A 21,846-nucleotide genomic window follows, 5' to 3' on the forward strand; every position below is an offset into this window, starting at 1 on the left:
AGACAATCTTACTCAAGGTTGGTTGTCATGCAGTGATTGTTGATGTCCTATCAAAAGTCAACGATCTGCGGCTTCTCAGTACATCAATAACCGTACGGGATAATGAAATAGCGCAAAGGTAAGGCGTTAAGCGTGGGCTACGATTTAACAAATGAATAAGAGGTTTTATATTTTTGTGAGGTTTAATGCACACTTGTGACGTTTAGTTTAAAACGAGTGCTGACTGTTTGGTGTGGCTCTGATCAAAGTCTCGTGCACGGATGACAGTCATCTACATTGTTATTTTCTGACTGTTAAACTGGTTTGTGGCATGTAGTTTTGACAAGCAAGTTTTGTGTGGGTTTTTTTGTCAGTTGCTACTTGCTAGTGATTATGAAAAGCCAACGATTAAACTGCGAACTGTCAAATGCTAACAGTTTCAGTTGCGGAATGAATTGACTGCACGCGCATTTCCATTAGTTTTATCAAACCAGTCAATGCAGATGTTCCTGCGGGTGGCTGTTTTTGCAGTTTTGCTCATAACTAATCTTGTTTCATCTTGCTTTAGCCACGACACACGTGTGTGTGTGTGTCACATTTGTATGCATATGTTTTTTATAAGCTAATATTATGACCTTTTGAATGTTTAAATGTAATGTAAATTGTGCAGATTCTGTACATAAACCATAGAAATATAAAAAAGGAAAATTACATGTATGTATTTATTTATAAAGCCTATGATATAATTACCTTTATATCTTCAAATATAAAGTAAACATAATATTGTAAACATAAAAATAAATAAAAACTCTCTCTCTCTCTCTCTCTCTCTCTCTCTCTCTCTCTCTATATATATATATATATATATATATATATATATATATATATATATATATATATATATATATACATTTTGTGCAAAATGTTAGTGTCTTAACCTCTTAAACTGTTCCTTTTAACTTCAAAATTGGAAATATGCATAAATGTTGACAAAAAAATGATATTTAGAGGTAGCTCAATCATGTGGAATATTGCTTATGTTAAGCTGTGCGGCATTATTGTGATATGCAAGTAATATTAAAAGTTGCTGCAAATGAACTACATTTTATTGAAATCAGAGCAACACTGACATGACAACAATGACAACAATCTCAAAAAAAGCACAAAGTTTTCAACAATCCCTCATTTCTGATGCTCAGCACATGAAGGAGAAACTGCAATTGTTCTTCAGAGTGTGTGAGATAGCCATTGTATTCTTGAATCAGAGCCACTCCTCTCTCTGCGTGATCATTGACTACTTTCATTGCATGTATGATTGCCTGTGCCTCCTGATAATCTGCTTGATTCGGCCAAAGTTCCGGGTCAGTTTCAAGGAATGTAATGTAATTTTTTTTAACCAAAAAATGTGCTCTAAACCCAAACAATAACCAAGGTGATCATCAATAGAAATATGTATTGATTCCACCAGGAAAGGTAAATCTGCTAAACCAGGTCATGGATGGATTAATTTGGATTTAGTTTCTACAATAAGTAAACTGAGATATGCATCTAAAATACATATTTAGGAATATATGGAGCATATGGAATATGTGGAGATTCTTTTGGAATTTTACTAGCCAGGTACAATACCAATTCAAATGATCGTTTTTAACGAAAATCATCAAAATCTCAGAAAGTTTAAAGCTATTGAGCTACCAGTAATTATTATGTTACTGTCTGCCATACAAATTGGCATGCTGTATTTTCTAGGGTCTAACAATTTGAAGGGTTAAGAGCATGACAATTGGAGACTTTAAAAATAAGGACCACCCTAATATATATATATATATATATATATATATATATATCTATATCCTTAAACCGTAATCTCAAATGACCAGTGAAAAAGCATGATCTAATTTCTTCTTAGTTTGATAATAAACATTAAATCAACCCGTGAAAATTCATCGGTCAGATAAAATGAGAACCCTTATCAGAGCATCATCACCTCTCTTCCCTCAGCTCACCATGCAGTTCCTGGGCCGTATATTTGACACGGTGAGCTCCGTGTCAAACCTGTTCTCCAACCCGTACCGTGTGAGGGATGTGCAGCTGTCGGAATATAATGGGAAAGTGCTATTGAGACAGGAGGGGCGGCTGGTCCTGTACAGGAACCAACAGAGCCAGTCGTGGGACTGCCTGCTTCTCTGCCCTGAGTCTTCCTCTGTGGCCCTCAGGTGAGACCCTTTAGTCAAGATATTCACAATACAGTCAATAAATTGATTTCCTGTAACAGTCTTGTGGTTTAATAGTGGTCTTGCAAAAACTCCCTGATTGCTTCAGACTCCCAGTCTGTCGAATTGATTTGCTTTCCCATCAGCGCATGACTGTAACCAGCAGTGGGAAGCCTTGGCCACAAAGAACCATTGTGGATCCAAGCTCTTGTTAAAGGGGTGGTTGATTATGCTTTCACTTTTTTAACTTTAGTTAGTGTGTAATGTTGCTGTTTGAGCATAAACTTCAAAAACGCTCAAAGTTCAAAGCAAAGGGACGCTGGGAGGACTACATTTTTTTTAAGGACTACATCAAACGGCTGGTAGGGACTACAAGACATTCCTCCTGGGTTAGTGACATCACCAACCCTAAAATGTACATAAACCCCGCCCCCTGAACACGATTTATAGATTATCATGATAGAATATGCTAATCAATTACTAGAAGATAACTACACGTAAGTTACTTAAATTCATCAAGTAACCATTCAGAAAGGTCCTGTTGCGTTCTACATGTTGTCACTTCTTCTTGAGTCTCTCCATCATTGTCTGAATCCGGTTTGAACATAGAAGGCTAAAAGTTTTTTAAATTTTCAGTGCATGTCAGTGTGAGTGCAAGCTGTTGAAGCTCCGCCCTCTGTGCCGGAAGCAGCAGCTCATTTGCATTTAAAGGAACAGACACAATAACGGTGCGTTTTTGCTCACCCTCAAAAAGTGACAATTTGAACATGCTGTATAAAAATATCTGTGGGGTATTTTGAGCTAAAACTTCACATACACACTCCGGGAACATCTAAGACTTATTTTACATCTTGTGAAAAGGGTATTATACCACCTCTTTAAATAACGCCACCCCCCTGAATATAGCGTTTCATTGTCATCAACCACAAATTCATTAGCCTGTCATATGTGGGTTTCAAGAACGAAAGGAATTGGGATTTTGTTGTCTTTGTGCTCAGGTTGTTCCAGGTATCTTCAGAGGCAGATGCCATGAACTGGTTTCCTCAGTACACCCTCAAACTCCGCCCGTTTTATGAGATGCTCCGCCCACCTTTGAAACCCGAGATGCTCCAGCCAATCGTGGACTGTGTGCGGAATCACCCCGACTACAGCTCGGCTCACGTCGCTGTGGATATCGGACTGAGAGACTGTCTCAAGCACAATTACATTTTGAGGTGAGATATCTAAGTTTAAAGGGGCATTCCACCCATTTGAACATTGTTTTTTATTTAAAGTGGGTCATATATGTAGTCGAAATGTAAAATAAATTTTGAATTTGGTGCCTTCGTGACCGAGGAGAAACAAAAAATAACTTCAGGACGCATTTGTATGAAAGACAACAACTCCCACAATGCACCACATTGCACAGCTCCGCAAGCCACTGCCACTAATCCAGAAAGCGCATATCTGCCTATAAGAGAAATCACTCTTCCGTCTACAAGGCTAGCTACCACCAGAGCTTGAAATTCATTTCACATTCACACAAAATGTCTAGTTAGTTGGCGAACTCATTACTCCTCGTTTGTATTTCTTTCGAAAAGGTGAATTATTGCATGGTACCTGGATGTTCAGTCAGAACATATGCGGTGCGAAACTAGGATAGTTCTCAACACAAATGTCCGTGTCCTCGTCTGATTCAGAGATTTCGTCCAGGAGAAATTGTCATCGTTGAAATTCTTTGCCGCAGACGGACTCTATCTCTGTGTTCGTAGTTGCATCTTACAGTCTATGAGTTGCATAGTGAGATCACCGGCGCCACCAGTCCGCCCTAACTCGAGCCAGTCCGGGCTCCTCGTCCGCGGCAGGCAGGTCTTCTGCCTCGGCGGCTCTTCGCTATAATGCGGCTTGTAAAGGTAGCCACAAACACCTGATTCAAGCATCAGTCTTCCGAAATCCTCTTCTTCTATATCATATTGAGCACTCTCCTCCGCTATTGTCATAACTTTACATCTGTCTCCACAGCGCCTGTTAGCTTAGCTTCAAACAAGATGGAGGATATTGCTTTCAGTTTCAGAGAGTAAAGTCCCACCCACTGATCTGTAATAGGTCTGTAGCGTGAGCGGGTCCCGCCCCCTGGGAAAGATGAGGAACTAGTGCTTGTAGTCTCAACAGAAATCCCCCCCTCTTACACTTCCTCCTACAATGACGCAAAATGACGATTTTTGCGTCATTGTAGGAGGAAGTGTAAAAGGTAAATAACGGATTTCTCCCGTCTCAGGGGAAAATGAGAGAGTGTTGCACGACCATTCAATAGTATGACTGGGTTTCTAACAATGCAAAGCTTAATGCAAATGGGTGGAGTGTCCCTTTAAAGGTCACCTACAGTATGGCTGCATCCGAAATCGCGTACTTCCCTACTATATAGTAGGTGAAAAACAGTATGTGACAAAAAGAAGTATGTCTGAATTCATAGTACTCATAAAACAGCAGGCGAAAAGTACCCGGATGACCTACTACTACCGGCGAGATACTGAAGTGTGATACATACGATGGACACTTTACTATCCCATGAGGCCACGGGAGAGGATTTATGAATGACAGTGAAGCGACCAATTTTTTGCCAATATTTTTTTAATTTAAATATATAAATGTATTTAAATCTAAATAATATAATTTAAATAGAAATATATATATATATATATATATATATATATATATATATATATATAAGAATATAGGTTATATTTATTTTAAAAATAGTATGCGTGAATTCTAAATAGAGTGCTATTTAGGGTCACAGGTTTTTTATTAATAAAATGCATATAATTAATATAAATATATATATATATATATATATATTTATATTTAATATGTTAATATGTTAATATTATTTATATTTAGCATATTTATATTCACCAAATCACGAATATAAATGTCATCTGATGCTGTAGTAGGTAGTAGTGAAATTGTATGTGTGCAATTTCAAAACCAGCTTACAGCACCTTTAAATAATGAGCAGTCTGATTATTTAAAACTAAAACTACTGTCATATAGCCTGTATTAATCATTTAATATGCATGAATCCTTAATATTGCTTTTTTCAACTGAAAATGGGAAACCTACAAAAGTCACATGCACTGTATCTGAGAAGTTGACATCCATTTTTTTTATTTAATTTTTTTTATTAAAAATGTATTTAAAAAAAATGAAATGTAAATATATCTAAATATGAATAATATCCATTTTATATATATCTTAATTATCAAGAGTTTAAGTGAAAAATCGAATTAATTAATATAGAAAAATGATCATAGATCATAAGCCCCTTTTTGCCTTTATTAGTTCATTTTAAATTGTCCTGTGCTTTAGTCATTTTTAAAAGCAGAAATGCCTCTCAGTTAATAGAGGTCACCAAGCTAAATAAGTGATGTAAAAATAATTTAAGGTTTCCTACAGTGTTTAGCATGTCTCGCCACAGGACATTCCAACTTCCCTTTCTTATTTTGTACAGTTTTCTAAAATGTCACGTGAGAAGCTGCGCAATATGCAGCGTTAACACTATATGCACAAGTGAGATAAAAACCTTAAACAATCTCATCACTTTTTTTTTTGTCCGATAATAAACATTAAATCAAGAAGTAACGAAATGTATATTGTTGTGGTCCCTCACAGCCAGATGAACGCCCGTGACGCTCAGGGCCAGACGCCGCTGCACCTGGCCTGCGAGAGAGGAGACGTGGGCTGCGTGCGCGAGCTCCTGGAGGAGTGTCAGGCTCGCACGGACATCAAGGACAAGAACGGGGAGACGCCCATGCACTGCGCCGCTAAACAAGACTCCGCCCTTATTATAGAGGTGAGAGGTCAACTCAGGGCTCACTTGCTGAATGACTGACTAATATTCAGATCTCTATGATAGTAATTTTCGTTTCCGCCAGGTGTTGTGTGCACAGCTGTGCGCGGGTGTGAACGAGCTGAACGCCTCCGGGGAAACGCCGATGCACATCGCGTGCCGTCTCGGGAGGGTGGAGGTGGTCAAGGGTCTGCTTGGGGGCGGAGCCCGCTGTGACATCATGGGAAGTAATGGCTATCCAATCCACGCTGCCATGAAGTTTAATGAGAAGAGGTGCGGACCAGGAATCTTTATTGTTTCGTGTATAATTCACCTGAGAGTTTCAATTAATCAATCTTATTCTTCTCGTTTCCTCTTCTTTAGTTGTGCCGAAGCAATTTTATCGTCTAACCCCAATCAACTTCTAGCGGAGGATCCGATTTATGGCGGAACGCCTCTCCACTGGGTTAAGACTCCCGAGGTCAGGCATACTTACTTTGCTTTTTTAGGGTGTGTTCACACTTGTCAAGTTTGGTATTAAAACTAACTCATGTGTGATTGCTCTGTTAGTGCGGTTCATTTGAATAAGTGTGAACACTGCCATCTGAACCCTGGTGCATCGAACAAGAGGACCGAGACACTGAAAAGATGGGTCTCGCTCCGCTTCCAAACAAACTCTGGTGCGGTTCGACTGAAATATGAACACAACATGGACAAAAGACATGTGAACGAACTAGGGATGTGCACGAATATTCGAATTTTCGAATATTCGATCTGTAATTATTATTCGAAAAATAAAATACTATTCGAATTTTATCGAATTTATGAAGCCGTAAATACTTTGCGGGTCGTGAATGCAGTGAATCCCTGATAAATCCCAAGCACTAACTCGCAGTTATAATTAAATGCACTGGGTGGCACTGTGGCGCATGTTTAACAAGTTGTTTGTATTTGATCATAATGCCGTCGTCTGCCTCGCGAAGTTTGGAATTACTAGTCGAAAATGAGGTTACTAAATGATTTTACAAAATGGAATTACTTTTGATCAAATTAATTTATTAATCTGGAGTTATAATATCATCACCACAATGAGAAATCACATGAAATCCAAACAGCAGTCGACTGAGGAAAAACAGCTGTCTATCATTGCATCACGACTGCAGGTAAGCGCAGCTGTAGTGCGAGTGATCCGAGATGATAACTTATCTAATAGTAAAATTATATTGAGGTATATTCTTCCTTTAAGTTTTCTTTGAGAGAGAGGTTTAAGAACATAAAACGCAAAGTGCTGTTAGAAACTTAGAACTAGAACACCGTTATCTTTGTTTCTCTGCGGCGCCCCTCCATGTGGATATTATTGTTTTTCTCAACATAAACGTGAAACAATATAAACACGATGATCATATGCTGACTCGAGTGTATGTGTACGTTCTGTACGATAACTGGCGCAATCTGCTACTCTGCTTTATTAGGCGGTTTTTTTCCGTTCGCGCTGCTTGAGCTTATCCTTTTGTTCTTATATTTTTTTGTTTACACATAGGCCTACTGTTTAATGTTTTCAATTAAAAGAAAACTTTAACACATGTTGTAAGCTTGTTGTGTATATTGCCTAATCATAAGCTTCTTCAGAAATGGTGACAAAACGTTAAAAAAAATTACCTTAAAAAATAACGTATTTTTCGTTAAACGTCATTTAAATAAACGAATATTCGAATATTCGAATTTTATGACCCCGAATATTCGAATGCAATATTTTTGAAAAATGCCCATCCCTAGAACGAACCAAAAAACAGGAAGATGAGACCCTAAAAAAGGACAGAATGCTCAGTCATACCTGTTGTTTCTCGTCATAGTCGTGATGTTGCCCATCACAGTTCAGAACAGGCATCAGAGCCGAGTCGTCTCGCAGCAGATCTGTGTTTGTGTGTGTGTGACGGAGGGGTTCCTGACGCTGTTTTGACTCCTTTACACATTTTATAAGCTCTTCACGAGTTCCCAGCTGCTCAAAATACCATCGTGACAGGCTACGCACATACAGCGAGCGCATTTATCCCAGAACACAGCAATGTTTTGGATGTTCGGTAAGTTCAGACGCAAAATATACGCCATAAAAGCCTTTTTTTGTTTTTGTATGGTATCTTTAGGCTCCGTGTTAAATATGACAGTGTGAACGCTAAGCGAACCAGGGCTAACTGTATCATTTTCTTTTTTGATCCGGACCAAAAGAACCAAGAGAACTGAACTACAAGTGTGAACACACCCTTACTTGAGGAATTATCTGAATTCTAGTCTTGCGTATGACCACAGAAGGTCTGGACACCGTCGCAGCTTTCATTGGCCAAAGACCGTCCGAGAGGACCGTCTTTGGTCTGACCGACATGTAAAGCAACCAATTGCAGTTCGTTTTATCCCGTGTTATGTTTAAGGGCGTGAAAATGTAAAGCCGATGTCCCTACGATAACAGACAAGCTTACTGCAACAATGGCGCCACAAACTTCACATACTTTTGATCCCGCTCATTGTCACGATGATTCTTCTTCCATGAGGGGGTTTGGCATCACGACGACTTTGTTTCCGGGTGGGCCGTTAAAGAGCACGACACGCACGTCTCCCGGAAATCCTGTAGAATTCAACCAATCAGATGACGCCTTTGAAACCCCCGAAGTGTTTCCCATTTTGCGTGCCTTACGCATCAGACGTTCAGTCGACGATCTGTGGGCGTCACGTCTGAGGCCGACACTATCTGTGTTCTGACCATCCCGCGTTTTCTCTCTCTCTAGATGAGCCGCGTACTGCTGGACCGAGGATGTAACGTCAACTACCTGAGTAAGACCGGAGAGAGTCCGTTACACATCCTGACCAAGAGGGGGCGCTTTGAGGCCGCAATGACACTGCTGACACATGGAGCCGACCCCAACATTAAGGGCCAGGACGGAAACACAGCACTGCACCTCGCCATGAAGGTATGAGAGAGAATTCATTAGGCCTGTCAAGAACATGTCTGGCTCATATTTCACCCCAATATGTGTAATAAATTATTATTATTATTTTTTTTTACTTTAAATATTTATGCATCATAATAGTACTTGTTCTACTGCCTTTAATTTATGCAGTTTTTATTGCATAATATAAATAATATAAAATTTGCAATAATATACAATTATTACAGTATTGATAACTAATACAAAATATTTCTTATTAATAATAATAATAAATAATTTATTTATTAATATTTCTTATTAAATTAAATAAAAAATGAGATTTTTTTAAAATGCAAAACAAAAAATCAAACGAGTTTGTCATAATAATGTTGTAAAATAATACAAATAGTACAAACAGTGTTATTTTAATATTTATATACTATTATGGTATTTATTCATATTTTGAATTAGCTTGTATTTTTAATATTTTCAGTCTTTATGCTCTTTTTTTTTTTATTAGTCTTTGCTTTTATATTGATTTTATTTCAGTTACTTAGACAAAATTTCATTTAAGTTTTTTAAGTTTACATTTGTCTAAAATTTCTATTTTATTTGAGCTTTTTCAATTTACGAAAATGATTTATAGTTTTAGTTAACAAAATCAACACTGTGTACAAGAATAAAGTGGGTAATTTATTTACAGATCATTACAGATGACTACTATATACCAAATATAATGCTGTATGAGTCATTTATGTTAAATATGGTCTGAAAAATAGTTTGGAAGGAGGTCTAGATATTTGAGTCTGGAAAAGTATGGAATTTTGAAGTGGAAAATGTTTAGGAACTCTGTTGGTAAAGTGGAAACTTTTTCTTCTTTTTTTTCTTCTTTTTTTTTCTTAATGCTGTATCCTCTGGGCCCACAGTTGGACCACATGGACTTGATCAAAGCTCTCATGGTGTTTGGAGCAGATGTGGAGGTTCACAATGACGTGGGAGAGACACCAGGACTCATCGCCGCCCGTACCAGCAAGGGTGAGAGAGAGAGAGAGAGAGATGCTATCAGAGATCATGTATGTGAGATTGAAGGCTAGAAGAACAGTCTCCAATGTGTTCAAGCTCTTTCAATTTCTAGTTGCACAGTTTTCCAGAGTCTTTTGCATGACATAATGTGGGGTGTTTGCATGCAAACATAATATTATCTAACTGTAAACTACCATACATTTTGTTGATATGCATATATATATATATATACAACCGTGCAACATGTCACAATGCAAGTTTATGTAAAGTTCATTTGTTTGACGCACTAATGATTCGCTTTTGTTTTTGCCTTAAAGGTGAAGTGTTTTATTTTCTAAGCCAATCGTTCCACGTTTCATGTTTCTAAAGCCACAAGGACTATATTTTTTTGAGTATTCATTTATTTATTTATTTATTTAAAATAAAAAAAGTAGGGGTGTAACAATATATCGTGTCACAATATATCGCAATACAAAAATGCAACAATGTGTATTGTGGATAGTGACAATATATATTGTGTATAGTTCACCCAAAATGTGAAAAAAATAATAGTTTTTAGAGTTTTAGTGTCAGTACTACATTAAACTACCATATATAATTTATAATAATGCAATGGGGGAATATTTGTGAGTCCTGATAATGCCAAATGTCACCAGTAAAAAGCCCCCTAGATTTATTTAAAATATATATTTTTTTTCATCTTTATTAATCTTTTATTTAAATGTGTTCATCACCATAAGTCTACAGTAGCTATTCTCTGGAAAAACCGGCAGAAGCTGTCTGATGGGTCCTGATGTTTTGATTGGCTATTGTAATTCTTGTGAGAGTATCGCCACAAACCATGTGACGCTTGCGTGTCATGATGGTTTTTGCATATCTGTGTGTTTAACTGTAGGAATGACTCATGCTCTTGTTTTCTCATTCATGCATTGTCAACATGTACTCTTTCTTTCTTTCTTTCTTTCGTGTGCATGGTGTGGGTGTGGCCGCGTGCATGTGTCTAATCCTGCGCTTGTACTAAAGGGCCCAACCGTAAGGTGCTCTTGAACATGCTGTGTAGTGTAGGCGCCGAACGGTGTCACCCCCCATCCCTCGACAGCCCTATACCCAGCATCAACAAAGCTCCGCCTCCTGGCATAGGTAAAGCCCCGCCTCCAAACTTCAGATATCCTGGCAATCTGTTCCTCAGTCTTCTTCTGTAGGTTTTATGTTTTTACTGAAATGGAACCTGATAAGTGGCCGATTTTGAACATAGGTAGGAAGGCTAGTTCCTCATATAAAGAGCAGTGAAGACTCGACTTACAATTGATTTCAATAGAGTTTGGCCATAGCATGTTGCTAAGCTAACAACGTGATAGTCTAATAAGCATAAAATTGACACACTTTTGTTCAATAAAATAATAAGTAAATTGACTTTTCTCTTGATTTCATCCACAATCTTGGATGCATATTTTTGCTGAGCTCATTGCAGAGCTTTGTGGGAGTGAATTTTTCAGAATATTTAAATATTAATTAACATTTTTGCTTAATGTCCTCTTATTTTTAAGACATTCCCTAAAGTTGTATTTGTTCACTTCTGTGCTGCCTGTATTTCTAAACCTAATACTTTTATTTGAAGCTTTCTTATGTCATATAAACTAGAATATCTAAACGCACCATTTGATTAAACCAGATTTGTGTGCAGCGGCTGTCATCTTGGAAAGGTCAACATTTTGGATTGAACTCAAGCAATCACTTAACAACCGAATATAATTACACCAACATAAATGCCACAAAATTGTGCAGCCTACTGTACAAACCTGTGAGACAAAAGAGGCTAGTCTTTTACGGTTGAGAATGCTGGCGAAGCATGATCTTGTTGCATCAGCACTTTAATCTGTTTGCTGGTAGAACTTGACCTTTCCAAAGTGACGGACATGCTTGCATATCACACTTATTAACAGCGGCATTTAGGTATTGCATATCTATGATAGAGTCAGCCTGCCTATAATTTGGTTCACTGCTCTCACATCTTGCTCATAATTGGTCCACAGGGTTTGATGACATCATGTATGTGGCGACAGCTGTCACGGCCATGACTCGTGGATTTGTAGAGGTTGATGGGCTCAAAACAGGAAGCAAGAAGTATGTTACATTAAAATAACATTGATAAAAAAAACAAGCCTACAAAGAGTTAACCACTCATTTGCTTTTATTTTTCTCAAGAATGGACAGATTGTTGTGTCTTGATGGTGGAGGAATTAAAGGCCTGGTTCTGATCCAGATGTTAATCTCTCTGGAGAAAGAGGCAGGGCGTCCCATCAGGGAGCTCTTTGACTGGGTTTCTGGGACTAGCACCGGTGGCATACTGGCTCTAGCTATTGTACACGGTATTTGATTTAGTATATAATATTTAAGGAGATTTATAAACCTGTATTGACTTATTAGCATCTAGGAACAGAATAAACCATTTTATAATTGTAAAAATATGTTCTTGGTTACTGTAAGCGTGTACACGCATTAGCATAATTATGTTTATTGTGTACTTGAGCAGGTAAATCAATGGAGTATCTGCGCTGTCTGTACTTCAGGATGAAGGAACAGGTGTTTAAAGGTTCTCGACCGTATGAGTCTGGCCCTCTGGAGGAATTTCTGAAGAATGAGTTTGGAGAAAATACCAAAATGACGGACGTCACACACCCCAGGTACTTATACTTAAGGTTTGGGATTTTAATTAAACCAAACAACAACTTCCCCACCAGAACACCGTAGCAACTATTCAGAAATTGAAAGTTATTGTCTAGCAAAGACCCAGAACATCCTATCTACTGCCTAGCAATGCCATATCAGCCACCACAACACCCGAGCAAGGCCATATTAGCCACCAGAACACCCGAGCAATGCCATATCAGCCACCACAACACCCGAGCAAAGCCATATTAGCCACCAGAACACCCGAGCAATGCCATATACACCACCAGAACACCCGAGCAATGCCATATCAGCCACCACAACACCCGAGCAAAGCCATATTAGCCACCAGAACACCCGAGCAATGCCATATCAGCCACCACAACACCCGAGCAAGGCCATATTAGCCACCAGAACACCCGAGCAATGCCATATCAGCCACCACAACACCCGAGCAAAGCCATATTAGCCACCAGAACACCCGAGCAATGCCATATCAGCCACCACAACACCCGAGCAAGGCCATATTAGCCACCTGAACACCCGAGCAATGCCATATCAGCCACCACAACACCCGAGCAAGGCTATATTAGCCACCAGAACACCCGAGCAATGCCATATCAGCCACCACAACACCCGAGCAAAGCCATATTAGCCACCAGAACACCCGAGCAATGCCATATCAGCCACCACAACACCCGAGCAAGGCCATATTAGCCACCAGAACACCCGAGCAATGCCATATCAGCCACCACAACACCCGAGCAAGGCCATATTAGCCACCAGAACACCCGAGCAATGCCATATCAGCCACCACAACACCCGAGCAAGGCCATATTAGCCACCTGAACACCCGAGCAATGCCATATCAGCCACCACAACACCCGAGCAAGGCTATATTAGCCACCAGAACACCCGAGCAATGCCATATCAGCCACCACAACACCCGAGCAAAGCCATATTAGCCACCAGAACACCCGAGCAATGCCATATCAGCCACCAGAACACCCGAGCAATGCCATATCAGCCACCACAACACCCGAGCAAGGCCATATTAGCCACCAGAACACCCGAGCAATGCCATATCAGCCACCACAACACCCGAGCAAAGCCATATTAGCCACCAGAACACCCGAGCAATGCCATATCAGCCACCACAACACCCGAACAATGCCATATCATCCACCAGAACACCCAAGCTATGCCATATCAGCCACCAAAACACCCAAGCAAAGCAATGCCAATCAGCCATCAGCCACCAGAACACCCAAGCTATGCCATATCAGCCACCAGAACACCCGAAAAATGCCATATCATCCACCAGAACACCCGAGCAATGCCACCTTGGCATAGGGCTGTCGCGATAACCGCAAAATTGTAAAACCGCGCTACTGAGAAGCCAACCGCAGAGGAATGCAAGTAACCGTAGCAACCGCGATATTCGCATGTTTTCTTTTTTCATAAGGCTATACCCTTCTTGTTTTGAACTTTGTGCATGTGTATTGAATGTTAAATAAGTTAATGATAACAAGACTGTTTTTATCATGGTGATTTGTACAGAGGCTTCATTGATTTACACTTAAGACTTAACAGACAGTGAATGAGAGAGATCGACTGAGCGCGTGCGATGACCTGCGTCTGTCTTTGAGGTCAAGTCAAGTCATATGCGTGAAAAGCTTTCCGTGTCCAAGGAAAGCGAAATATTTGTTGTGTCATCCTCTTAACGTTTAAGGGGATTTACCATGAATGGCATCAGCGACAGCGCTGGTCAGCATTCCACAGCGCGAGGAAGCCGCGGGAATCAAAAAGCAGCGAGTCACGCGTTGAATTAATGCCATTTAAGCGTCAGCTTCAGCGTTACCCATGCGACACATTGCTGGTCAGCTCAGCCTTGAAAAGTGGAGCTTAACAACTTGTTTCATTACTGTCTTTTAAAGAATCAGCGTTTTTGAACGTGTTCGTTAAATGAACGGTTTAATGATTCACTCAAAGACAATTTGCCGTAACAATGTAATGCACGCTGATTGACAGCCTTTCAATGCGCAGAGACGCTGTTTAGTTTCGGTTACATTGGTTACTGAAAATGTAGGCTACTCGTTTTTGTGCATGCTGACCACATGGTAAAACCTATTTATATAGCAACATATAAATCTAAATATAACTAACTAAATAAATAAATGGCGATAATACCGCATACCGCGCTATTGAGCCACTCAAAATTACCGCAAGAGAAATTCCTTCACCGCGACAGCACTACATTGGCAATGCCCTACTGTAGCAACCACCCACAACTCCTTAGAAATGTCTTAATGACAGAGGTGTCAAAAGTATTCACATTCATTACTCAGGGAGAAGTATAGATACTAGGGTTTAAAAAGACTTCTGTAGAAGTTGAAGTATCAACTCAAGCTTTTTACTCAAGTAAACGTATAAAAGTACTTGTTTCAAAACTACTTAAAGTATAAAAGTAAAAGTAATGTAAGGAAAAAAAATGCAATTCTCTCTCTCTCTCTGAATCAATATTTGATGCGCTTTGCCCCGATTTCTCCCTCGCTTACCGCATCTAGGTTTCCTTCGGAGGAGTTTTGGCGCTTCGCACAACCAAATGTGACTACAGCCTGTCACAAGTTAGAAAGACACCACAACGCCAATCAGTTTAGCGATGTGTATTCAGGAGGCGGGACTCAGATCTAAACCGTTTGTGTAATTGGCCAAAATTTTTTTTTTTTTACGACGACTAGCCGGAATGAAAACAAGCCGAAATTAAATAGGAGTAACGAGGCTATTTTTAAAATGTAAAGAGTAGAAAGTACAGATAATTGTGTGAAAATGTAAGTCGTCTGAAAAATAATTACTCCAGTAAAGTATAGATACCCCAAATTACTACTTAAGTAAGGTAACAAAGTATTTGTACTTCGTTACTTGACACCTCTGCTTAATGATGACTCTGAACATCCCAACAACTGCCTTGCAACACCCTAGCAAAAACCAAGTAATGCTCTAGCAACCATCCAGAACTTCTTCCCTATTCCTTTGCAACGACTCTGAACACCCCAGCAACTGTGGTAGCAACACCTGAAAATTCATTTAATACACTGGCAAACATCCAGAACTCCTAAGCAATGCATTAGCGATACCTCAGAACACCCTGCCAACTGCCTAATAACGCCTTGCAACACCCTTGAACACAAAATGAGCTCACGTATTTGTCAGAAAATACTTGTTTTTAATCCATCTCCTGTCTGTTTCTCTCAGAGTAATGGTGACTAGCGTTCTTGCAGACAGACACCCTGGAGAACTGCATCTGTTTCGTAATTACGACCCACCGGTTCTTCAAAGAGACCCTCCGTACACATCTACTGCCACATTTCAACCCCTCACTGTGCCACAGGGTAAATCTCTTGTGTACTTTAATTTTCGGGATATTGTTACGCTAATTATCTTTGTGCCGGTGAAAACACTCATGTTCCCCCTCGTGCTCTTTATGAGCATGTTGACGGGCTCTGGGTTTCTCAGTTATCCTCAATATCAAATGATGCGTGAAGCTGCACTGTCGCTGTTTCAGGGTGGGAGGACGAAGATCTTTTGGTTGTAGGATATACTCGACCTCCTAGAAAGCGTAGGAAGGTGACGGATGAAGGTGTGTGTGAGAAAGAGTGCGCGTGGAATGGAAAGGTCACAGTATGCAAGGTTTTTGGTGTTTGTTGCGCCATCGTACCTCACGTTGGAACTAATCGGTCATTAGTTTGTTTGTGGGAGGCTAATCATGTTTTGCACGCTTGGTTCTCTTTTACGCTCTCTCGCTCATTCACGTTTTCTTTCTCTCAGAGCAATTAGTTTGGCGCGCCGCCCGCTCCAGTGGAGCAGCTCCCACTTATTTTCGACCAATGGGGCGTTTTCTGGATGGAGGGCTGCTGGCCAACAACCCAACGCTAGATGCCATGACAGAAATACACCAATACAGCAAAGCCCTGAAGGCACAGGTCTGATACACAAATATAGACTTAATGGAATAGGTAATCCAAAAATGAAAATGATCCTATAATTTACTCACGCTCAAACCATCCTAGGTCTATATGACTTTCTTTTTTCACCCCAACACAGCATATGGCAACACAACACATGACTTCAGGGGGTTATTAAAGGCCCTCTGAAGCGAAGCGATGGGTTTTTGTTAGAAAAATATCCATATTTAAACCTTTATAAACTATAATCACTGGTGAGTCTAGTTCCGGCGGAAGAGTGACCTCTGACCCGACGCATGATGTAGGATGTAGGTTTAGCGTAAGCATAGGTGAGAATTGACGAATGCGGAAACGCAAAGGATAAAGCAAAATATAACGCCGGTCCACGAATTGGAAGTCTGAAACGAGAAGTTTCACCGGATCTCACCTGTCATGAACGTGCGTACAGCCGTTGCCGGAAGCCAGTGATTATAGTTTCTAAAATTTTAAATATGGATATCTTTTTTTTACAAAAACCCATCGCTTCACTTCAGAAGGCATTTATTAACCCACTGGAGTCTTAAGGATTACTTTCATGATGGATGGATGCACTTTTTGGAACTTCAAAAACTCAACCGCTATTCAATGCCATTATAAAGCTTGGAAGAGCCAGGGTATTTTTTTATATAATTCTGATTGTGTTTGGGTGAAAAAAGAAAGTCATATACACCTAGGATGGCTTAAAGGGATACTCCACTTTTTTTGGAAATAGGCTCATTTTACAACTCTGCCAGAGTTAAACAGTTGAGTTTTACCGTTTTCGAATCCATTCAGCCGATCTCCGGGTCTGGCGGTACCACTTTTAGCATAGCTTAGCATAGATCATTGAACCGGACAAGACCATTAGCATCTGTCTCAAAAAAATGACCAAAGAGTTTAGATATTTTTCCTATTTAAAACTTGACTCTTCTGTAGTTACATCGTGTACTAAGACCGATGGAAAATGTAAAGTTGCGATTTTCTAGGCTGATATGGCTAGGAACTATACTCTCATTCCTGCGTAATAATCAAGAAACTTTGCTGCCGTACCATGGGTATAGCAGGCGTAATAATATGACGCAGCGCCTAAAAATAGGCTAACTTCCATCAACATAACCAACGTGACAACCTGCTTGCCGGCTGAAACTACACAAACTTAGTCCCGGTCAGTTGGAAGTTACCGAGCTGGGGACTATTTTCAGGCGCTGATCATATTATTACGCCTGCTGGACTTGAAAGTTTCTTGATTATTACGCAGGAATGAGAGTATAGTTCCTAGCCATATCAGCCTAGAAAATCACAACTTTACATTTTCCGTTGGTCTTAGTCCACGATGTAACTACAGATGAGTCAAGTTTTAAATATGAAAAAAAATCGAGACTCTTTGGTCATTTTTTTGAGAGAGATGCTAATGGTCTTGTCCGATTCAATGATCTATGCTAAGCTATGCTAAAAGTGGTACCGCCAGACCCGGAGAACGGCTGAATGTATTCGAAAACGGTAAAACTCAACTGTTTAACTCTGGGGGAGTTGTAAAATGAGCCTATTTCCAAAAAAAGTGGAGTATCCCTTTAAGGGTGAGTAAATTGTGGGATAATTTTCATTTTTGTGTGAACCCACCCTTTAAGAATTACCTGTTCAAGACTCACTTGACTCAAATTACTCAAGTACTAACTAACTAAAAATTAAATTGACTGCAATATATTTCTATGTAATACCAATATATCCAACAATGGGTGCACATTATGATAAAAAAGAGTGTACCTCCTGACTAAGATCCATTGGATATTGGTGAAATGTTGTAAAAGTATTAAACAGTGTGTGTGTGTGTCAGGGCCGCGAGGAAGACGTGAGTCGGTTAGGAGTGGTCCTCTCGTTGGGTACGGGTAAACCTCCTCAGGTGGCGGTCAACTCTGTGGACGTGTTTAGGCCTTCAAACCCGCTGGAACTGGCCAAGACCTTCGTTGGCGTCAGAGAACTGGGCAAGATGCTCGTGGATTGCGTGAGTTTAATCATATAAATCTCATGACCTTCAGTGTAGACTCTTCTTGTGATGCTGGAATGATCTGTGGTGTGTTTGTGTCAGTGCACAGACTCAGATGGTTGTGCAGTGGACCGAGCTCGAGCGTGGTGTGAGATGGCCGATATAAACTATCACAGGTCAGTCCACTGACACTCGTCTCTGCGCAGTGATGTTCTTTTCCTTCTGCCTCTGCTTTCACTCTCTTCTTTTCTACATTGTTGTGTCCTATCATTTCTTTCTTTGTGTGACTCTTCTCCACTGTCACACCACTTCTTGAATTTCGTTTTGTTTCCTTTCTTCCATCCGTTTCTTACATGCTTGCTTTATTTTCTTCCTTCGTACCTTCATTTCACTTAATTTCTTCCCTTTTTTCTTTAATTTCCTTCAATCCTTCATGTAATTAATGTTCTTCCTTTCTTTCTTCTGATCAATTCCTTGCTTTATTCCTTTCTTCCTACCTTTCATTTAAGTTATACCCTCCCTCCTTCCGTTTTTTCTCCTTCTACAATATCTAAATCTTCCTTCCTTCCTTCCTTCCTTCCTTCCTTCCTTCCTTCCTTCCTTCCTTCCTTCCTTCCTTCCTTCCTTCCTTCCTTCCTTCCTTCCTTCCTTCCTTCCTTCCTTCCTTTTTATGTCATTGTATTTCCTTCCTTTCATTTCCTTCCATTTTCCCCCGTTAAATATACTTTTAATTGTTCTTTCTTTCCTTTCTTTCATTTCATTTTTCTTTTACTCTAATTTTATTTCCTTCTTTATTTTTCCTACCTTCCTTCCCGCCTTTAATTTCTCTTTATCATTTAATTTCCTTCTAATACCTTTTTATTTCCTTCCTCCCTGTCTGTCTTCTTTCCATTCATCTCTCCTCCATTCCTTCCTTCTCATTTAATTTAATTCCCTTCCACCTTTAATTTACCTAAATTTTCCCCTTCTTTTTTCATTTAATTTCCTTCTTAATCACTTTTTAATCCTTCCTTCCTTCCTTCCTTCCTTCCTTCCTTCCTTCCTTCCTTCCTTCCTTCCTTCCTTCCTTCCTTCCTTCCTTCCTTCCTTCCTTCCTTCCTTCCTTCCTTCCTTCCTCCCTCCCTCCCTCCCTCCCTTCCTTCCTCCCTCCCTTCCTTCCTTCCTTCCTTCCTCCCTTCCTTCCTTCCTTCCTTCCTCCCTCCCTTCCTCCCTCCCTCCCTTCCTTCCTTCCTTCCTTCCTTCCTTCCATTTTGTCCCTTCAAATAATTTAATTGTTCTTTCTTTCCTTTTTTCATTTAGTTTTTCCTTTTCCCTCATTTATTTCCTTCTTTCCTTTTCCTTCCTTCCTCCCCTCCTTGAATTTATCTTTATTTTTTCATTTATTTCTCTTCTTTAATAATTCAATTTACTTCTAATACCTTCCTTCCTTCCTTCCTTCCTTCCTTCCTTCCTTCCTTCCTTCCTTCCTTCCTTCCTTCCTTCCTTCCTTCAATTCATTTATCCCTTCTATGATTTTATTTCCTTCCTTTCATTTTATTTTTCCCTTCAAATAATTTAATTGTTCCTTCTATCCTTTCATTTAATTTTTCCCTTTTCTCTAATTGTATTTTCTTCTTTTCTTTTCCTTCCTTCCCTACTTGAATTTCTCTTCATTTTTTTCTCTTTCTTTCTTTCTTTCTTTCTTTCTTTCTTTCTTTCTTTCTTTCTTTCTTTCTTTCTTTCTTTCTTTTATTAATTTACCCATTTTTCATTTATTTTATTTTATTAATTTACCCATTTTTCATTTCACTTCATTTCTTGCTTCCTATCATTTGTTCCCTCCTATCCCTACCTTTTCCTTTCTTCCTTCCTTCCTTCCTGCATGTTCTTTCTGTCCTATATGCGTTTAATTTCTCCTCATTTCTTCCGTCATCATTTAGTTTTCTTTTCATTTGTACCTTTCATTCAATTTCTTCTCTCCGTCTTTCATTGGCTAACTTCCGTCTTCCCTCCCCCTCGTGTGTGTCTCAGGTTGAGTCCTCAGCTGTCTCAGGAGGTGATGCTGGACGAGGTCAGTGACGCTGTGTTGGTTGACATGCTGTGGGAGACTCAGATGTACCTGTATGAGCACAGAGATGTCATACGCACCCTCTGCCAGCAGCTCCTGCAGCTCTGACAGCAGCACACACACAACTCATTCATCCTATACAGAGAAGGATTCTGTTTACAGTAGTGTGCGTGTGTATGTGTGACATGTTCAATTAACTTAAAGGTATAACATACTTTCCCCATATGTTTTGTATGTGTTGTAAATACCAAATTGGACCAAGGTTAATATAACAACATACATGAAGGTTACCACTTCAATCCAATATTTGAACTATGGAGATATTTTTATATTGCATTATATTTTATGAATGCTAAATCTACGTGTGACATTTGCATTGATCAAAATGACCTATACAGGAAGTGAGTAGATGCTTCTTTTGAAGCTATGATTTTACTTATTATTTATCATTCTATACATCCTTTTGTGTGCATTTTTATCATGTCATTTATAGTGAAACTGACTTGCGAATAGTGAATGCACTTGCGATGTGACCGAAAGTGAAGGGTAAAACTGTAGTTCAGTTATTTGGAACTGATCTTCATATAGTTTCTGTGTGTTTTCTGTCTTGTCATTTACAGTTTTAAGGAAAAGCCTTTTTTTGCAATCTGTCATGTGTAGCATAACATACTTGAACACTATAAAGCTGCAACTGGTAATATCTCAGTCTGTGAAGTATCAGTATATTCTACAATATCTTTGATCATAATTTCTATGTTTACTAACAACAAATATGTATTAAGAATAACTTCAATACCTCCTGCATTAGCCTTGTTGAGTTTTTGTTTGGTTTATTGATAACTTGTATTTACAATGCGTTTGTCTTACCATGATGTGGTCATAGCTTATACTTGACACTGGACCTTCAGATCTGTTGTTCAGAGACCAAAGTAAGCAATAATTCACTTTATGATTATAACCTGCTGCTGTGGCACTGATTTGAAACCCTTAACTGACGTGATATAAACCTTGAAATAAAAAAGCACAGAAAATTATTTAAACTGGGATTAGTTGTGGCGTGTGATTTGTGAAATAACCTTTAGTATAAAATGTGATTTGACTAATATTATAGCAAATGAAAGTACTAATGTAACCTAATTTAAAAGTAATAAGCCTATATAGTGTTATAAACAGGCTTTACATGATCATGAAATCAGCTAAAAATTACTGTTAATTTAA

General features: G+C 39.3%; 1 protein-coding gene across 1 annotated transcript; it reads left to right on the top strand.

Moving 5' to 3' along the window:
- The first annotated feature begins 8 nt into the window (after positions 1–8).
- pla2g6 (phospholipase A2, group VI (cytosolic, calcium-independent)) lies at positions 9–21,672 on the top strand. Its single transcript, XM_084415667.1, has 17 exons — positions 9–118; positions 1,981–2,195; positions 3,191–3,406; positions 5,844–6,024; positions 6,107–6,294; positions 6,385–6,481; positions 8,781–8,963; positions 9,848–9,956; positions 10,968–11,084; positions 11,978–12,068; positions 12,150–12,313; positions 12,478–12,628; positions 15,870–16,006; positions 16,443–16,597; positions 18,432–18,599; positions 18,684–18,757; positions 20,592–21,672. The coding sequence occupies exons 2-17, from the start codon at positions 1,987–1,989 to the stop codon at positions 20,734–20,736; spliced, it is 2,385 nt and encodes a 794-aa protein (XP_084271793.1). The 5' UTR covers positions 9–118; positions 1,981–1,986; the 3' UTR covers positions 20,737–21,672.
- Positions 21,673–21,846: the final 174 nt, after the last annotated feature.

This window comes from Rutilus rutilus, assembly GCF_951802725.1.
Source record: "Rutilus rutilus genome assembly, chromosome: 8".
Classification (NCBI taxonomy): domain Eukaryota; kingdom Metazoa; phylum Chordata; class Actinopteri; order Cypriniformes; family Leuciscidae; genus Rutilus; species Rutilus rutilus.

Excerpts from the sequence above, each read along its gene's own strand:
- pla2g6 (XM_084415667.1), top strand. The coding sequence starts at position 1,987 with ATGCAGTTCCTGGGCCGTATATTTGACACGGTGAGCTCCGTGTCAAAC. Across the intron at positions 9,957-10,967 it reads CGCCGCCCGTACCAGCAAGG|GGCCCAACCGTAAGGTGCTC; the intron begins GTGAGAGAGAGA and ends CTTGTACTAAAG. Across the intron at positions 12,069-12,149 it reads CTCAAAACAGGAAGCAAGAA|AATGGACAGATTGTTGTGTC; the intron begins GTATGTTACATT and ends ATTTTTCTCAAG.